Genomic DNA, 15,780 nt, shown 5'->3' on the forward strand with positions numbered 1-15,780 from the left:
TACCTCACCTACTATCTGGATATAATATTATACAGAATAACAGGAGTTTTTCAAACCACACCATCACAGCAAAAAAAAACTCAGCTCCTAGCTTATGTAAGGATTTCAGCCCATAAAATTAAAACTATTTCTATTTGAACAAAATTGGGTCTATCCACTAGATACATTTATCCCTTTATAATGTCAAATCTCATTATAAATATGAATCAAAATCAGGGACAAGAGGGACCTTCAAGCTGAGCTCCCAAAGTGTTATGGTTACTATATGGTTATAACACAGAGCATTTAAACTTAACAGTGCAGCTTTAAGGTCTTAACTCTACTCCAAGAGAAAACAGCACTGCTATTCTAAAGACTTGAAATGAAGTCACTTCAGCTATGCTTATTTCTGTCTTTCAAACATCTTCACAGAAGAGCAAGAAGAGTCTCACTTAAAAACCTCAGCTAATGTCTTCAGAGTAATGAAGTGGAAACACTTAGCAAAGCATTAAAAAAAATGCCCACTAACCTCCATGTGTGAAATGAGAGCTGAGCAAAAAACATTTTTGGTTTTCTAGTGGGTGGTTGTTTGGGGTTTTTTTGTTTGTTTGTTTTTTTGTTTTGTTTTGTTGTGGGTTTTTTTGGTTTTTTTTTTTTTTTTTTTACCTTTGGAATGACTGTCCTGCAGTAAAACATTACTTTCATACATGTCCAAGCTCCTGGACTTTTTGTCTGGGAAAGGCTGAAAGATGTTTAAGTAGTCTTAATTTATTAAAGCACGCATCAAGTATCTGACCAAACCAAAATAGGAGAGGGAATAACATGCTTTGCAATTCTATTTCTCTTGATAAACCCATAGCCTTAATTCTCTTTCTAGAAAGTTCTGTACAGAATACTGCCATTTAATTTAAACACAGTATGGAATTAACAGCAACCAGAGGCCAAACAATAGAAACAAAGGACTGCAAATCAGGAATACCCATTCCCTTGGCATCTACTAATCAATTGGCATACAAATTTCAAGTACCCTACCACACTCTTAGTGCCTTCAACAATGAAATGGTGGGCACTAGATGCCTCAGCTGTACCAAGCCATGAATGCTAATAATGCTTACCTTGTCACCACTGCTCTGCATTTCTAAACTTTTTGTCTCCAAAATAGCCCTTTAATCATAGACAGTGATGATTAGCCATAAGTCAGGATCAAATACAAATTAACATTTTCAATAAACGTACAAATCATTTATTTAAAATTCAAAACTCAGAGGTACAAACAAAATACTTAAGAAACAATAAATCCAGAAATGTAAACACTTATAGAAAATATACGAACTGTACCAATTTAACCACCCACCATTCTTCACAAAAATAGTGAGAAGTAGAAAGACAAATCAATGCCTAATTGTTCTTTTTTCAGATTCTAGTTTAGAGGTAGAATACTACTGTGAAAGACTCAACAGAATTTAGTTCAGTTGAATTATGCTACAAGTGAAGTTGGCCCATATGAATGTAAGGAAGTCAGAAAAGATGCTTCTTACTGAGAGCTCTTATACAATCAAATTTGGCGTGGCACTTTCCAAGAGATAAAGCACCTTTCCTGATAAATACTCGTTTATGCTTTTGCAAGTAAAGGATCCTGTGCTTTTTTCTTTACTAACATAATGAAAGCATTTAAATATACACAGAAAGTCCCAAGTTTTTGGCAGGCATATAGAAAGCACATTTTTCTCAGAAACTCATCCTAGAAAGCCAAATTGGGAAAAAAACCCTTATAACTATGAAAAAAAGGACTTTGTGAAAGACTTCATGAATACTTTGGGTGGCACAGTCCTCAAGGGAAGGAAAAAAGATTAATACCACAGGGAAAAAAAAAGGTCTCTTCCACTCCCTAAAAGCAGGGGAACTGCCCAGTTTTTTACATATTTTTGTCATTGCATCAGTCTCCACTAAATGCTACAATTCTATCCTCTCAACAAAAAGTGTATCTGTGTGAGACACACTACCTTCCAGTCCAATAAAAACCACCAAGGTAGTCTCAAAGAAATGTATCTTCCATTTTCGTTCATCAAACAACCTGCTACAAGTAAAAACTAAGATTGGAGTTCTTAAGACAATATATACAAATCCATAAAAACCAGGAACATTTGCAAGCTCAATGACATACAAACATTATTCAGAAAAAAAATGAAACTTGTTTTTATATACAGACAGACTGGCTGTGAAGTGCATTATTGAAATTGCTTCATGCAAATAGTATAATCTATTGTTGTTTAAGGAACTTAACTATAAACAAAATGTTAGGCTTCTGCAATTTAGTTTAACAAGGACTTTCTCAAGTATTTGCTGAAAGATGTTTGTGTTTTAGAAGCAATAAAATAAAATTTGTAGTCTTAATGCCTTCTTGCTTTGTGGTGTAAGAACTCTCTAGAGATGCAAATATGGTAAAATCCCAATTCAGACAGCCAGTTCACAAGGACTCAAACTCAAGCATGACCCTGCTTCTTTTAAGGAAATAAAAGCAAGAGTTAGGCCAATGTTCAGTACCTTTTAAAAATTCCATCCTTGCCATTCAAATCTCCCATTCATTTAAATGATGGGTTTAGGTACTAAAACTAGAGTTGTGACCATTAATCAGGCATTACCTTGTTGTTTCCCTTTTGTAAAGTTATCTAACAGAGAAGAATCAATACAATTCAAATACCTTAAAAAACCCTTCAAGCATAAAATGTCAACAGGCCTGCAATCATAGAAGAGCTGGTGTTACCATTACAGACTAAACCTGAAAACATATATAAATGCATTTCCACCTTCCTCCTTCTCCCTACCTTCATAAAAGCAGGCAAAAGAGTAATTTCTGCCACAGACTGGCTGAAAAAGGTTCGCATGCACCAACCACCTCATTTGGAGAAAAAACTACTTGTGTGGCACAGTTTATATCATTAGTCTGAGCTATATTTAGCCAATTTATCTGAAACAAATCAAAGAAGCACTTAAACTGTACTCATGGCAGAGCTGACAATGCTGCCTGACAAATAACCGTTAGGAATCTCTTCCATTAATACTGGAGGACCAAGCCAGGACAAAGTACAACAGACAAGCCTTCCTCCTACAAAGCACATTATTCTGTTGAGTATAAAGCCTTACAAAAAGAAAATGCTGTAAGACATACCATATTAGTACAGGAAAATTTCAGACATGGATTTTCATGTATTAGGCCTTCCGATTCCTTTATGAAATTTCCAGCATCTCTAAAGGGAGCTGTGCATTTCTATCCAGGTAAAACAATATTACATACCTAGATTACGAAAACTTATACAAAGAAGAGTAAATGTTAAGCCATATATTAAGCTATGATATTTCCATATAATGATTTTTCAAGAGCTCAAAACAGACCAAAGGAAGCCATTTCTAAATATACATCCAGTTTGATTCCTTATTTTTTTACCTTATCTCTCATTATGTCTTTCCCTGTATGTATTTTAATGGTCAGGATGAAATACTGTGTATATACAAACTAATTACATTTAACCCTGTAAAAACTAATCCAAAACTTCACCATTTCTTGTGATTTCTGTATATTCAGGCAGCCCACCTTATATACACGCAAGATACTTTTCTGAACATCAGAAAAAAACCCAAAACCTTTCATATTCTTCCATATTTCACAGCTTCCCCAAAAGAATAAGATAAAACTGATTATATGTTGATACACACTTCATTGTACCTTCATAAAATCACTTTTGGATACATGGGTTACAAGTTAAAAACAGCCAACAGTTGACCAAGGCATTTAGTTAAAATAAGTTGGTTTGTGTTTGCAAGCTCTAATAATTCCTCCAATTTCTCTGTTACAGAGGAAATGTCAGGAAACATCTAGGGCTTCCATGAAAATGTAAGGATTCACCAAGTTTTTCCCCTTGGACACCTCCAAAATTAAAGTTGTTTCTCCTCTTTCTAATTGAAAATTCTTGAATATGCTAATAAAGCACTCTTCCATGAAAGAGAACTTACTGGTTTTTTACACCTAACCACTGCCTCCAGAGTGTAAGGTCCAACAACTGTGTTACAGACAGAAACAATTTCTCTCTCAAAACCCAAAGTAAGTCTCTTCAAAGGTTTACATGAGATCTTTTTAAAAAATAAGGTATCTTTTAAAAAACAGACTGACAGCCAAAGAGCCAAATCCTATGAACTGCGGAGATGTCCAGGCATGGCAGATTTAAATCCAAGTTGAGAACCTTCAGAGAACAAGGGTACGATCATGTAAGACTAAACACTTTAATTAGATGTTGTGATACATTAATACACCTGTACCACTTCCAATACCCAAGAACATTCCTACTCTAAGATCTAATTATGACTATGGTTATGCTACAAACGTGCTGTAACTAGACTGAGTTAAGAATCTACCACCTCAGTTGCTGGGGTTTTTTTTCAGTGCTCTCATGTATGCAAGGCACAGTCAAATGTCAGCTTGATTGCAGTGACAGCTCTTTGAGAAGGTAGTGCCCTAGAACTTATTTTTTTGGGGGTGGGGAAAAGAGATGATGGCTATTCTATACACAGAGGCAAGCTTTATTCTTCCAAGGTGAACTTCACCACTGGGCAGATGGCTGGTACAAGTCCAATACACCATTTCTGTTGTAAATAAAGGCTATTTTGAGGCCTCAAGCAGATACTGGCCTCATGCCAAACTCCTGAGTAGTTGTAAATTTCAGCTCAGAACCTAAAGCTGACAAGCAACCAAAGCTTTTACAAGAATTCAACTATTTTACATGGTAACATGGCCATAGGAGTCACTTTAAAACAGCACTACTTAACACCACCATAGCACCAGAAGTTAACGTGGTGATTCAAAGATTTATAATATACACGTGTCTTTATATCTGAGAAGTTAATATTGGCAAACTACTGAAACACTGGTCTTCCAGTACACACTGCAAAATACAGTATCTGCACACTGAACTGACCCCTAGAAGTCATGACGTCAACTTTTATTTTACTAGTGTCCATCACAAATTGCACAGCTAAACAGATTTCCCTTGCCACTTCTGCGGTGTACTAACATACTCGATCTTTCTCCATGAAAACAACAACACAGCAATGGCTAGGCAAGATACAAACCCTACTGCTTGTCCAGTGTTAAATTGGAAAGCATAGCCTAGGTATCTTAGCACATTTGCCAACAGGGAAGAAACAGAGCTTTTTATCCACATCTAATCAGAATATCAAATACTGGACATACAGAGAAAAACAGACAAAAAACCCAAGAGAGATGTCAAGAAATAGTTTTAAGTCATAGCATTTGCTTTTAATATTTCCACCTGCAGATAGAAGTAGTTGTGATCCAAAGGTGCCAATGTCTTGAAAGCTACGCAGATCCAGATCCCACAGTGACATTAGCATCCTTGTGGAAGAAAAACATGTCACCAAGGCTGCTGCTGTAACCCAGCTGTGCAGTCTTGAAAATGATGTTCCCAAATCACACACCCTTTTGAAATTCTTATTTAGCAAAGGCTGCTACTGGTTCTGCTTTGAGTCTTTCCTGAGAAAAGAGGGAAATTCAGCCCCAGAGCAAACAAAGGTTTGCTTGAAGCTCACTAAGGTCTCGCTCCTCTAAGTCCTTGTTTCAGTGCACATGTAAATGAGCTAATTCCTAGCCAGCAGCTTCAAGGTAAGGACAAAAAGAAGTCACTGACTTGGACACTGGTCTCATGGAAAGCATCTTTGTAACAAGAGCAGTTTGGTCCATGTTTAAGTCAAAAGAAGTCTGAAAGGCAACTGCTTTCATCTTTCTCACCAGACTGTATCCATACACACACTCACTGCCTATATTGACTCTGTTTCTTCCCATATTATTTCCTTCTCTTTGCAAAGTAAGAACTCAAACCAGCTTTTTAGAAAAAAATTATAAGACTTACTAACACATTCACCAAATTGAATTTAGAGCAAGCACCACCACCACCTCAAACACCCCCAATCTTCAGAATTAATGGAAGCCAGTTATTAGGATATCAGTTTTGTTTGAAAATAAAGTGCGTAATGGCTGTCACTGAGAACTTTGCTGATTTCAGGTTAGTGTAGTGTCAGTCCTCAGCAACATCAAGAAAATACTAATTAAAACAAATTGGTAACATGAGTCAAAATCTGAAACAGCACACATGAAAAGTTTTGTATAAATGGGAAAAACAAAAAGAAAGGAAAGTGAAATGGAATTCCTAGTCCTTTGTGGATCTGAGCCTACTATACAGCTATCCCAACATGCAGCATCTGAAATGAAGAATCACAGTCTGTTTGCTTCCCTTCTACTATCCCTGAATTCAGTTTGCAGCTATCTGGTGTCTGGCTGATTTCACCTCGGGCAGGGGAAGATGAATCTTGAGGGAGATCTACTGAGACGGTGTCAGATGAAGAATCTCGGCTTTCTGCTGAAAGAGAGTCTTGTGGCCAGCTACCCTCTGTTTCATTATTGCAATTTGTCCCTTCATCAGCCTCTTCCAGCTGCTGAACAGATTCCAGATACTGCTGTATTAGTCTGCTGTCCTGATCATTACCAGAGCTCTCTCTACTTTGCCCACATTCCCCATGGCCATCCTCCACATCTGAGGAATATGCTGAAACAGAATTGCCGCATTGTTTGACAGTTTCCACTGAAAGAGAGGTCTCAGTTCCTTCTGTTAAACTCTTTTCAGAGATACACAAGTCACTGGCATGAGTCTGATCAGCCACAGAGGAATGAAAACCAGAATCTGGGAACTTCAGTAAAGACTTTTCCTGATGAACATCACTAGCTGGAACTAACCAAGAAGAACGAACATCTGGTGGGGTTTCTTGCTCAAATGTGGATGATCGAATAGATGGTTTGGATGGACAGATAGTACTGGCTGAAGGCATTCCAGGTTGCCAAGTGGCACCTAAATTTTCTGTCACTGAAAGCTGCCACTGTTGAAGGGATTTAACCTGTAAAAGAATAGAGAGAATTTAATTACGAAATGCAACTAAAAGTACTTTGATTTCTAGGGTATTTCCTGCCATGAGCAACAAAGCTCTAGTAAAAAATTTAAGACCGAGGTAAACTAACAAGAGGTTTGTTATACCTTTAGGGAAAAACCACTGTTAAATAAGGGCTTTTAAACCTAGATGCCCAACCCTGACAGAGCACACAAGCCTCCCAGTTTAAGTACCTGAAGAATAATGAATCTGCTCTTAGAAACAGAAAGGATAAAGAACCTTTATGAAATAACCCATTCTTCAGAAAGCAGTCAAGTATTATTTCTGGAAGAATAGCTTATTACTATTAATAACTTTTCTAGTTTAGAAATGAGTTGCTGACAAGCAACATAGCTTGACACCATTCCATTTGTCCTGGGCATCTAGCAGTCACATTGTTCTTCCCACCTGCTGTGTTTATTTCACTTCCCTTGCATTTTGTCCTCACACCAGGCTATAATTTAGCTTTTTGTAACAAAACCAGTGTTCTTGCACTAATACTTCTGAATGTTATTTTCCCTCAGAATACTAATATAGCAAACAGCGCAGCAATTAGATTCTAATAAGCCACCCAAGTCATCACTGGAAAAAATGAACCATATTGACTATCTCTTCAGGATCTACAGTATGAAATAATGCCTTTCAAATTCATATGCAAGCAGAAAAATAAGAGGACTAAAACTATTTACCTGATCCCAAAGAAACCTGACAGCTTCCTCCTGTACAAGCCTCTGAATCTTATCTTCCTCTCTTTCTTTTCTTAGTCTGCAAGAGCACACATCCAAATTTATGCAGCTTATATACGCAACATTTGGGTAACAGGATCAACAAGAACACATAAAAATGCCTACTTATATAACAGCACTCTTGAAAGATACAACAGAGCCTAATATTAAGACATAACTGCAGTCTGGCTTGCTATCAATATCCAGCTGCTGACTTCAAGTCTTTTTTTCAGAGTAACATTAAGATTCTGCTTCCTTTTGCTGCAGCACATTTATTGATTTGCCAATACCTAAATGTCTTTTTGTAAGCTGAACCTGAACTCTTCATTTTAAGTAGGCATGCTTCTTTTTCCTGCAAAAAAACCCACACAAAATAGGGTTTCTTCATTTCAAATTATACTCTCCCAGCTGATATCATTTGGATGTTGGTATGCTGTGTAAGCACTGGGAGTTTCTAGAGGTTCACTCAGGGCTCAACTTGGTTTACAGAACTTCTGTCACTTGCGACAGTAAAGGAAAAGAGCCTGTTGGACTGCCAGTTCCCAGGCTGATGCAGAAAGACATTAACTAAATCCACAATTTATATCTTACATATTGAGGAACTGTGATAATATCCCCTCCAAACATGGATTTATAGGATCAAAAAAACCCAGAACCAAGCACAGAATGACATTTAAAAATTGTATCATGCAAGGCAGAGAGAATTCTTCTTTTCACTGGTAACAGAGAAATGACTCTCAATATGGACACTTCATTTAGAGAGTCTGTAATTGCTAGGAGATGAGTAAAAAACAAAAAAAGAAAAATCACACTTAGCAATTTCTATTTTGGTTATGCAGTGAAGCATGCATGTCATGCTCACTGAGGAACAGAAAAATGTATTCTGACCCAACCCACTCATAGAAGGCACTTAAGAGTATGAACGGCTGTGTGTGTAACTGTGCTTATCTTACAAGAAGAAATCGTCTACTGTAATCACAGTTTTTAATTACCAATGCTAGGTTCTACTGTGAGTAGTTATATCAAGACCCATTTACACCTGTTCTGAAATATCCTGGAGCAGTAGCTATACTTATTCAGATTTGAAAATACACAGTGCAACCTCAACTTACTTTTCTATTTCATCAGTTAAGCAAATGATGTGCTCCTGCATTCTGTTCAGTCGAATTTCATACCGCACTTCCTTGGCTCGGGGATGGTAGTTCCTTGTGTAAAATCCTCTCCAGCAGGCTTGAAGCTTGGTAGCTGCATTAGTCATTCTTTGCAGTTCAGCTGCACCTTGATCGACAACAGCTAATGAGTCAGAACTTTCTCCCGTCATCTGGTCAGGACAGAGAGTTGTAACTCCTGAATCGGCACCTAATGAGGTGCTGGGGTGACTATGCAGAGTTTGGTCTTCAGAGGATGCTGAGCAACTGCCATTATTAGCAGTCAGGCTAGCTGTTACTGGATCAGAAGGCAACAGCACACTCTCTTTGACACTCTCTTGAGTTTCCAAACTTCCCACTGGTCTGTTCAAATGCTCTCTTGTAACACATGAAGCTTCTTGCTTGTTAGCTGTTTCTCTGCTATTAACATCACTCACACATTCAATCACTGTATCATCATCATCTGCTAGGCCCAAGTTGATTCCATGTAGTTTCAGGTCTGAAGTAGGAGATACTGGAGACAATCCTGAAGCAACTGGCATGAAAGTAGACTCTGAGGATAAAAGGCTGCTGTTTAGTTTGTCTTCATCTGTCTGTATATCTTCAAGGTACAACTCCTTGCGAAAACTTCTTTCAAGAAGAAAAGTGTTCTTTACTGCATAGGAATGATCATCGTTTGTATTTTGTCCAACCCAAGAGTTCTTCTGGGTGATAGGTTCTAGATAGGCAGAAAGCCATATTCAAGAGTGTTAAATGATTTCTCTATGAATTAAATGAAGCTATGTTATTGATTTGCAATTTGGTTTAGATAGTTAGAACCCAAGTGTGTAAGAAAATCTAAAATGCTAGTAATGAGAAGCGTTATTTCTGTATAATAGTAAGGACAATAACTATTTATCACAGTAACATCCACAAACTTTGCAAATACTGGGTACAGTTAATTGTACAAATTGCCTCCCCATAGAGAAGTTAGACCGTCAAACTCTTTATTTTATGGGATTGTGTTTTTCATCTAACAATCTTACTTGCATTTCAAGACACAAAAAACATGTAATATATTTTTAGAAAAAAGTATAACTTCAGTTGAAAAAATCTAAAAATAAAAATCAGTAGAATACAATAATAACGGGGTCTTGTTCCGAAATTCTCTCCACAACATTATCAGTGTTCAAAAAAAAATGTTTATTTCCACAGGTTAGCTCACAGGTGCATATTAGCTTCTTACCACTTTCAAGAACTATCTGTGGTGGCTGGGCTGGACTGCTGTGTTCATAAGTAACTGGCGGGGGTTTGTTGGGAGTAGATGATGTAGGTGGTCCTTCATTTTGGTTTTGATGCATCAGCTGCCTCTGGTGGAGCCTAAGTACAGAGTTCCAATAGATTTTTATATTTATTTCATTATTTTTTTGGTGCAGAAGACATCTAAAAGAAACTATCAACTACTTTAGAGGAAACAAGTGATCAAACCATTCTAAAGAGGCTAGTTATGCAAAGCCCTACACCTACAAAACACTAACAGGACTACTCACAAAGTAGGGGATTGCACAGACTGCTCCTGTTCCCCTTCCTCCTGCCCCTTTTTCTTCATTACAGTACATGTATCAAAAAAAAAAAAGAAAGAAAAAATGCAACATGCAATTCTGACTACAGACTGGAAACCATGAAGTTTTTCTAGACACAAGGAAAGTATGCAGGTATTCTGTCTACTGCAAGACACATTATGCTTGTATGTGTAAAGGAGTCTGAGGAATGGAGGAAGTGTCTTTTACATTTGAAAATGGCTGAATCAAGGAAAGGGTGTTCCTGTTAAAGGGACAAAATTCTAATACAAATCAAGAAATGTTGTCACAAACATAAAATCATCTTTACAAACTGAGAAAACACACAGGTTGTTTTCAGTCCATCTGAATTCAAAGATCATGAGGTAGAAGTCAGAAAGTCAAACTGCCTTGTAAATCATGTGTGTGTGTGTGTGTGTGTATATATATATATATATTTTATCGCGGGGATTTTGGGGTATTGTTCTTCTGGTGAGGTTTTTTGTTTGATGGGATTTTTTTAGTTTTTTGAAGAATTATTTTACAAACTAACTTCATGAATTTTCCCCAGAAACACCATGTCAATGCCACACCATTTAGCTGGAAATTCCAATGTCAACATGCTGTAAATTGTACCTTCTTCCTCTCAAATGACCGCAACATTTCTGTAATTTCCTCACAGAGATCAAGCTACACTGACAAAGTATACAGTAGCTCCTTCCAGATGCTCCAAGTTTCCAGCCCTTTTAATGAGATGCCACCCTTCTGCTTACCACAAGACTTCTGTTTCCCAACTTTATACCTACACTATGCTACATACATAGCCTGCTCCTTGAAGCTGAGTTTTCTGCTCTCATCTTTCTACAAAAAGTTTGTCAATAGGTCCTGGGGAATAGGGACACCTGTATTGGTACGTTTTCTGACATTTAATCTCAATTAGTTCACCCTTTCATGGGAGGAAAGTGCACCACGATAACTCTCCTCATCTGCTTGCACAGACCTCAGCACAACAGCTACTGCTGGCAGAACCAGCAGGCTCTGTAGAGGCCTCTGCTGACAGACCCAAGGTGCCAGATGCAGAGATCGTCAACTGCATCACTGGGAACACTGTCCCTCAATGGACAACCTCAACTTTAAAAGGTTTAAAGAAATAACATAATAACAACAAAAGAGTGGCTGATACATCACTGTACCACAATAGTCTTCATGTACAATTAGAACAAAAGTTAATCTAAGCTCCTTTTTGAAGTTTTCCTCACTTTCTCCGTAACAAAAAAATCTCAGTAGGGACTTTGTTTATTTTAATCACAGTCCTAGAAGGTACAGCAAGCAGGAAAACACTCCCATTCCCATCTGGGGCACATCATGTACCTCCATTACTCTACGCACCTCCAGCCCTCACCGTTGCTTTGAAATACTTAAAAGGAAATCTTATTATATCTAACACATACAATTATGTTCTCAGTTACATTCTCTTAACAGCAGAGAAACAAGAAGTTCTGACCTTTGCTTACTCAGTATTTTTTCCAGTTTGGCATCCTCTTCAGTCTGGAGATCGTATGTAGATATAAGAGGACAAACGGTAGCCAAGTACTGGACTAGCTGAACATGCTGCCCAGGTCGATATGATCTTCCTTTACCTTGACTGTAAAGCCATTCTGCTTTCAAACTGTTAGGAAGAGGGAAAACAGTCACCATTAACGCATGGCATAAAACCCCTAATTCTCCTTTAATTACTGTTCTTCTGTTGGACACTAAGAACTAATCTACAAATCTAATCAAAACTTGGAACATGCTCAGTGCCCAGAGGAACTGGGAATTTCATTACTAGAATAATGAATTAAGTATTCCCTCACATAAGCACTGATGAAAAAAAAGAAACCCTCCGACCAAACCTATGCAGTCTCTGCTTTATCTGTGTGTAGTCTTTTGAGCACTGAAAACACATTTGTATCAATAAATTTATCAGCAAAGTTTTCACAGAAACACAAAAGCTCACACAAACATGCAGAATAGGTGTAGAGAACAAATCTTGCTGAAAGTATTCAAAAACTGATATCTGTTTTTAAAATTAATGCTCCTAACTCTGAGAACATTTAATATAATATATCTATATATAATTATACAGTTAATACAGAAAACCCTGTTAGTCATGAAAAAAGTTTCTAGAATTCTTACAGGCAACTTTTTCAGAAAGTCATATTATGTTATGGTGAAGCAGAAACAGAATTGGTTTACCTATGACCAAAAAGGCAGCTTTTTATTTTAGAAACGGAGGAAAAAAAACACATCAATGTCCTGGAATACATTCAAGTATCAGACTGGAATGTGTTTATAGTGGATAATATTTATGCTTGAACTGTTCTGATGTCAAGAACTTTAAGATGACATCTCTGCTCTCATACAGATATCATAGTGATATAAAGACCACAGTCACACAGTAACAAGTTATTTGAGCAAAATAGTATTTCACTAATTGATACCAAAAAAAGAGCCAAATCTAGAAATGCACAAATCAGGCCCTTTGTAAAAGAGCACGTTTGAGCTTCCCCCAAGCTAACAGCTTTAATATCTGCTGATTGTCCCATTCTGCAAAGTCAAATAGGCTATAAGCTTAGAAGGGGTAACAGACCATCAATAAACTACTACCACAGTTTCGCTTTGTAAAAGTGGAACTGCGAGTTGAGTAACAAAAGAAAAGCTTACTTCATGCTTCTACTTAAATAAACTTGTGATCTTACATAATAATTTCAGTGCAATAGATGAAAAATTTAGCAAAAGCAACAAGGTTAATTGGCCCATATCTCATATGGCCATCAGCAAAAAAAACAGACTTTCAGATCATTAGCACTTTTCCAATTTTTTATTATATCAAAATGCAATTTCAGCTTAGCCAAACCTAATTTAATAATTTTAGAGATTTAATACTATTATGTCACCTTTCCTTCTGAGAAATCACATATCCGTCAAGAACTTTAAGGTTCAGACACCAGCTGACAATATATGGCCTGTAGTCAAAGCCAGGAATAGAAGGTGTGGCCATCACACAAGGATTGTTCATAATTGACAACTGCTCCAACTGATGAAGAGAGGTCAGGAAAGAAACCTTAAGAAAACAAAATGTATTTGTTAACTGAATAGAACCCATTAAATGCTTACAGAACGTACCACACTTCTCCTAGTTGCAGATAAGCCATCTCACACAAAACAACAAAACTATAAACACACTGAAAAAAATCACATTTGCTTTTGAACATGAACATCTTCTAAGGACCTTCTATAAACAACTGCCATTTTCCCATTAATTCTCTTTTAAGTACTACAGCCCTTGGAAAGTATTAGCTTCTCTTGAAATCTGGGAATGGGGCTCTAAGTATAGAAAGGTATAGTATTTCTATCATTTCAGTTCACTCAAAAGTTGAGATTGACCAAAAAATAAAGCCAAAAAGCCATAGAAACAGTGTCCTGTTTTGAAGATAAATGTATTACCAAAATAAAATTTTTCTTCCAACATGGAAGTCTTAACTGACAGTTTTGGCTGCTACTTCTATTTAAAAATAAACCAAACAAAACAATAAAGACAAAAATCCCAGGCAGAATGTGTTTCTCTTATATAGTGTTTGAGAAACAGATTAAGACATGGGCCTAAAACCCATCAGTTGCAAAAGCACAATTCAAACCTCTGTTCTAAACACAGCAGCTACAGAAGCCCTCTGCAGTAGTTAATCAGCTCAGCTTTTAATCTTCAGACAATTATGAAAAGGTCTATATGAATTTCCTCCTTAAAGTATACTTCTGACAACCTTGACTAATATATAAACATAAAAAAAAAAAGGCAAAGTTTCTTTCAAGGATAAATTTTAAAAGGTATCACCTAAGCTTGTGCAGCTAATGCAAGTATAGTTGTTTTTATATACAAGCTATTAAAAACTGCTTCTATCAACATGGGCGGCTTTGAAGAAGAGAGCCCATTTTCACTTACAGCCTCAGAAGAATTAATTATCCGACTATGTGCTTTCAGCCTACCTAAAGACTGTGGGTGCGTATGCCAGGTCGCAAACAGTCTGCGTCACTGACAATGTAAAAGTGTCATCAGCATTCAAGTTAGAAGATTAACAATGTCTAAATTAATGACACACTTGTGTTAGAAGACTTAACAGCGTCTAGATTAACGACGGCTAAAAGTTAAAGTATTTTTACTCATTAGGGAAGAAACAGATAAGAAAGGAAATCTGTAGAATAACAAAGCAGAAATTTATCTACCAGTTGTTCACGCTTAGTAGCGCTTGCTGAAAGTACTGAGAGGAACGAGTTTTTGAAATGAGCGTGCACCAGAGCAACACACGGATTTGCTGTCACAGGAATGTATAAGGACTTGTTTTTCTAATAAAGATCGGAGCTTGACTGTTAACCATATTGGTGTGTGTCTTGTCTCACAGACTCGTCCTGCAAATAAGGGGGTTCCTGCTACAACTAGCACCCGAACAGGGACCTCATTTTTATCTCTTAAATGTGGAAACTCGCTTAAGTGCGGAAACTCGCTTAAGTGCGGAAGACTCGCTTAAGTGCGGAAGACTCGCTTAAGTGCGGAAGACTCGCTTAAGTGCGGAAGACTCCAAAGCATCACCAAAGGTGATACTGGGAGCTTGCAGGTGGGGAAGCAGAAGGGCACATGACAAAACACCGGAGCGTGGAGATCCTGCAGGTATGGAAAAAGACGCAGCCCTAAAACTGATGTTAAGTATCCTCTCTATGAGAGGCGAAGAAACAGCTCTTAGAAATCTTAAATAGCTTGCTGAGTGAGCGCATGGAAAACTTTTTTTGAGATAAGAAAAAGACAAAATAATGAACGCGGCCGGGCTGTTAACACAGACAACGAGAACACAGATGGAGAGGATGCATATTTTGAACCTCGGGAGCAAGATTTATATGCTGGGTCTTTTAACTGTGATAATCTTTTCGACCCTGACGCTGTAAATTCTGAAAAAGAATTTGGTCTGTGTCCTCCCTTAGCTGGGGATGATCCGTGGGTAAAGTGAGGTGAAAAACCTTGGTGCAAGGGGATATGGCCATGGCAAGAAAGATTGTTGCTCCTGTAAGCTATGAGCCGGGACATCTACCATGTTGGGAAGGACTGCATTTTTCTGTTATTAAAGATCTACAGAAAAGCATTAATGAAGACGGGTTGCAAAACTAATTTACAACAGCTGTACTGGAGGCGATGGCTGAGGGATATCGATTGGCCCCATAAAAATTCGCTAGCACTTTTAAGAAAAAAAACAGCATTCACGCTAGCACAGTACTCTATCTGGAAAACCGAGCATGTGGATCTCTGTGCTCAGCATTCGCGCCCCCCCCAACCTGCAGGCGCGGAGTTGGCGGCGGCGGCCGGGCCCGGGG

General features: G+C 37.7%; 1 protein-coding gene across 1 annotated transcript in view; it reads right to left on the reverse strand.

Moving 5' to 3' along the window:
• Positions 1-1,206: 1,206 nt before the first annotated feature.
• The window catches only part of CEP97 (centrosomal protein 97), a 24,466-nt gene continuing 9,892 nt past the window's right edge, over positions 1,207-15,780 (reverse strand). Inside the window, exons 7-12 of the mRNA XM_026846884.1 lie at positions 13,320-13,486; positions 11,885-12,049; positions 10,068-10,201; positions 8,807-9,560; positions 7,659-7,734; positions 1,207-6,939 (exon numbers count right to left, since the gene is read on the reverse strand). Coding sequence (XP_026702685.1) covers positions 6,223-6,939; positions 7,659-7,734; positions 8,807-9,560; positions 10,068-10,201; positions 11,885-12,049; positions 13,320-13,486 — 2,013 coding nt within the window. The 3' untranslated portion in view covers positions 1,207-6,222. The remainder of the gene's footprint in view (positions 6,940-7,658; positions 7,735-8,806; positions 9,561-10,067; positions 10,202-11,884; positions 12,050-13,319; positions 13,487-15,780) is intronic.

Source organism: Athene cunicularia, assembly GCF_003259725.1.
Source record: "Athene cunicularia isolate RWA chromosome 1 unlocalized genomic scaffold, athCun1 chr1_part1, whole genome shotgun sequence".
NCBI lineage: Eukaryota > Metazoa > Chordata > Aves > Strigiformes > Strigidae > Athene > Athene cunicularia.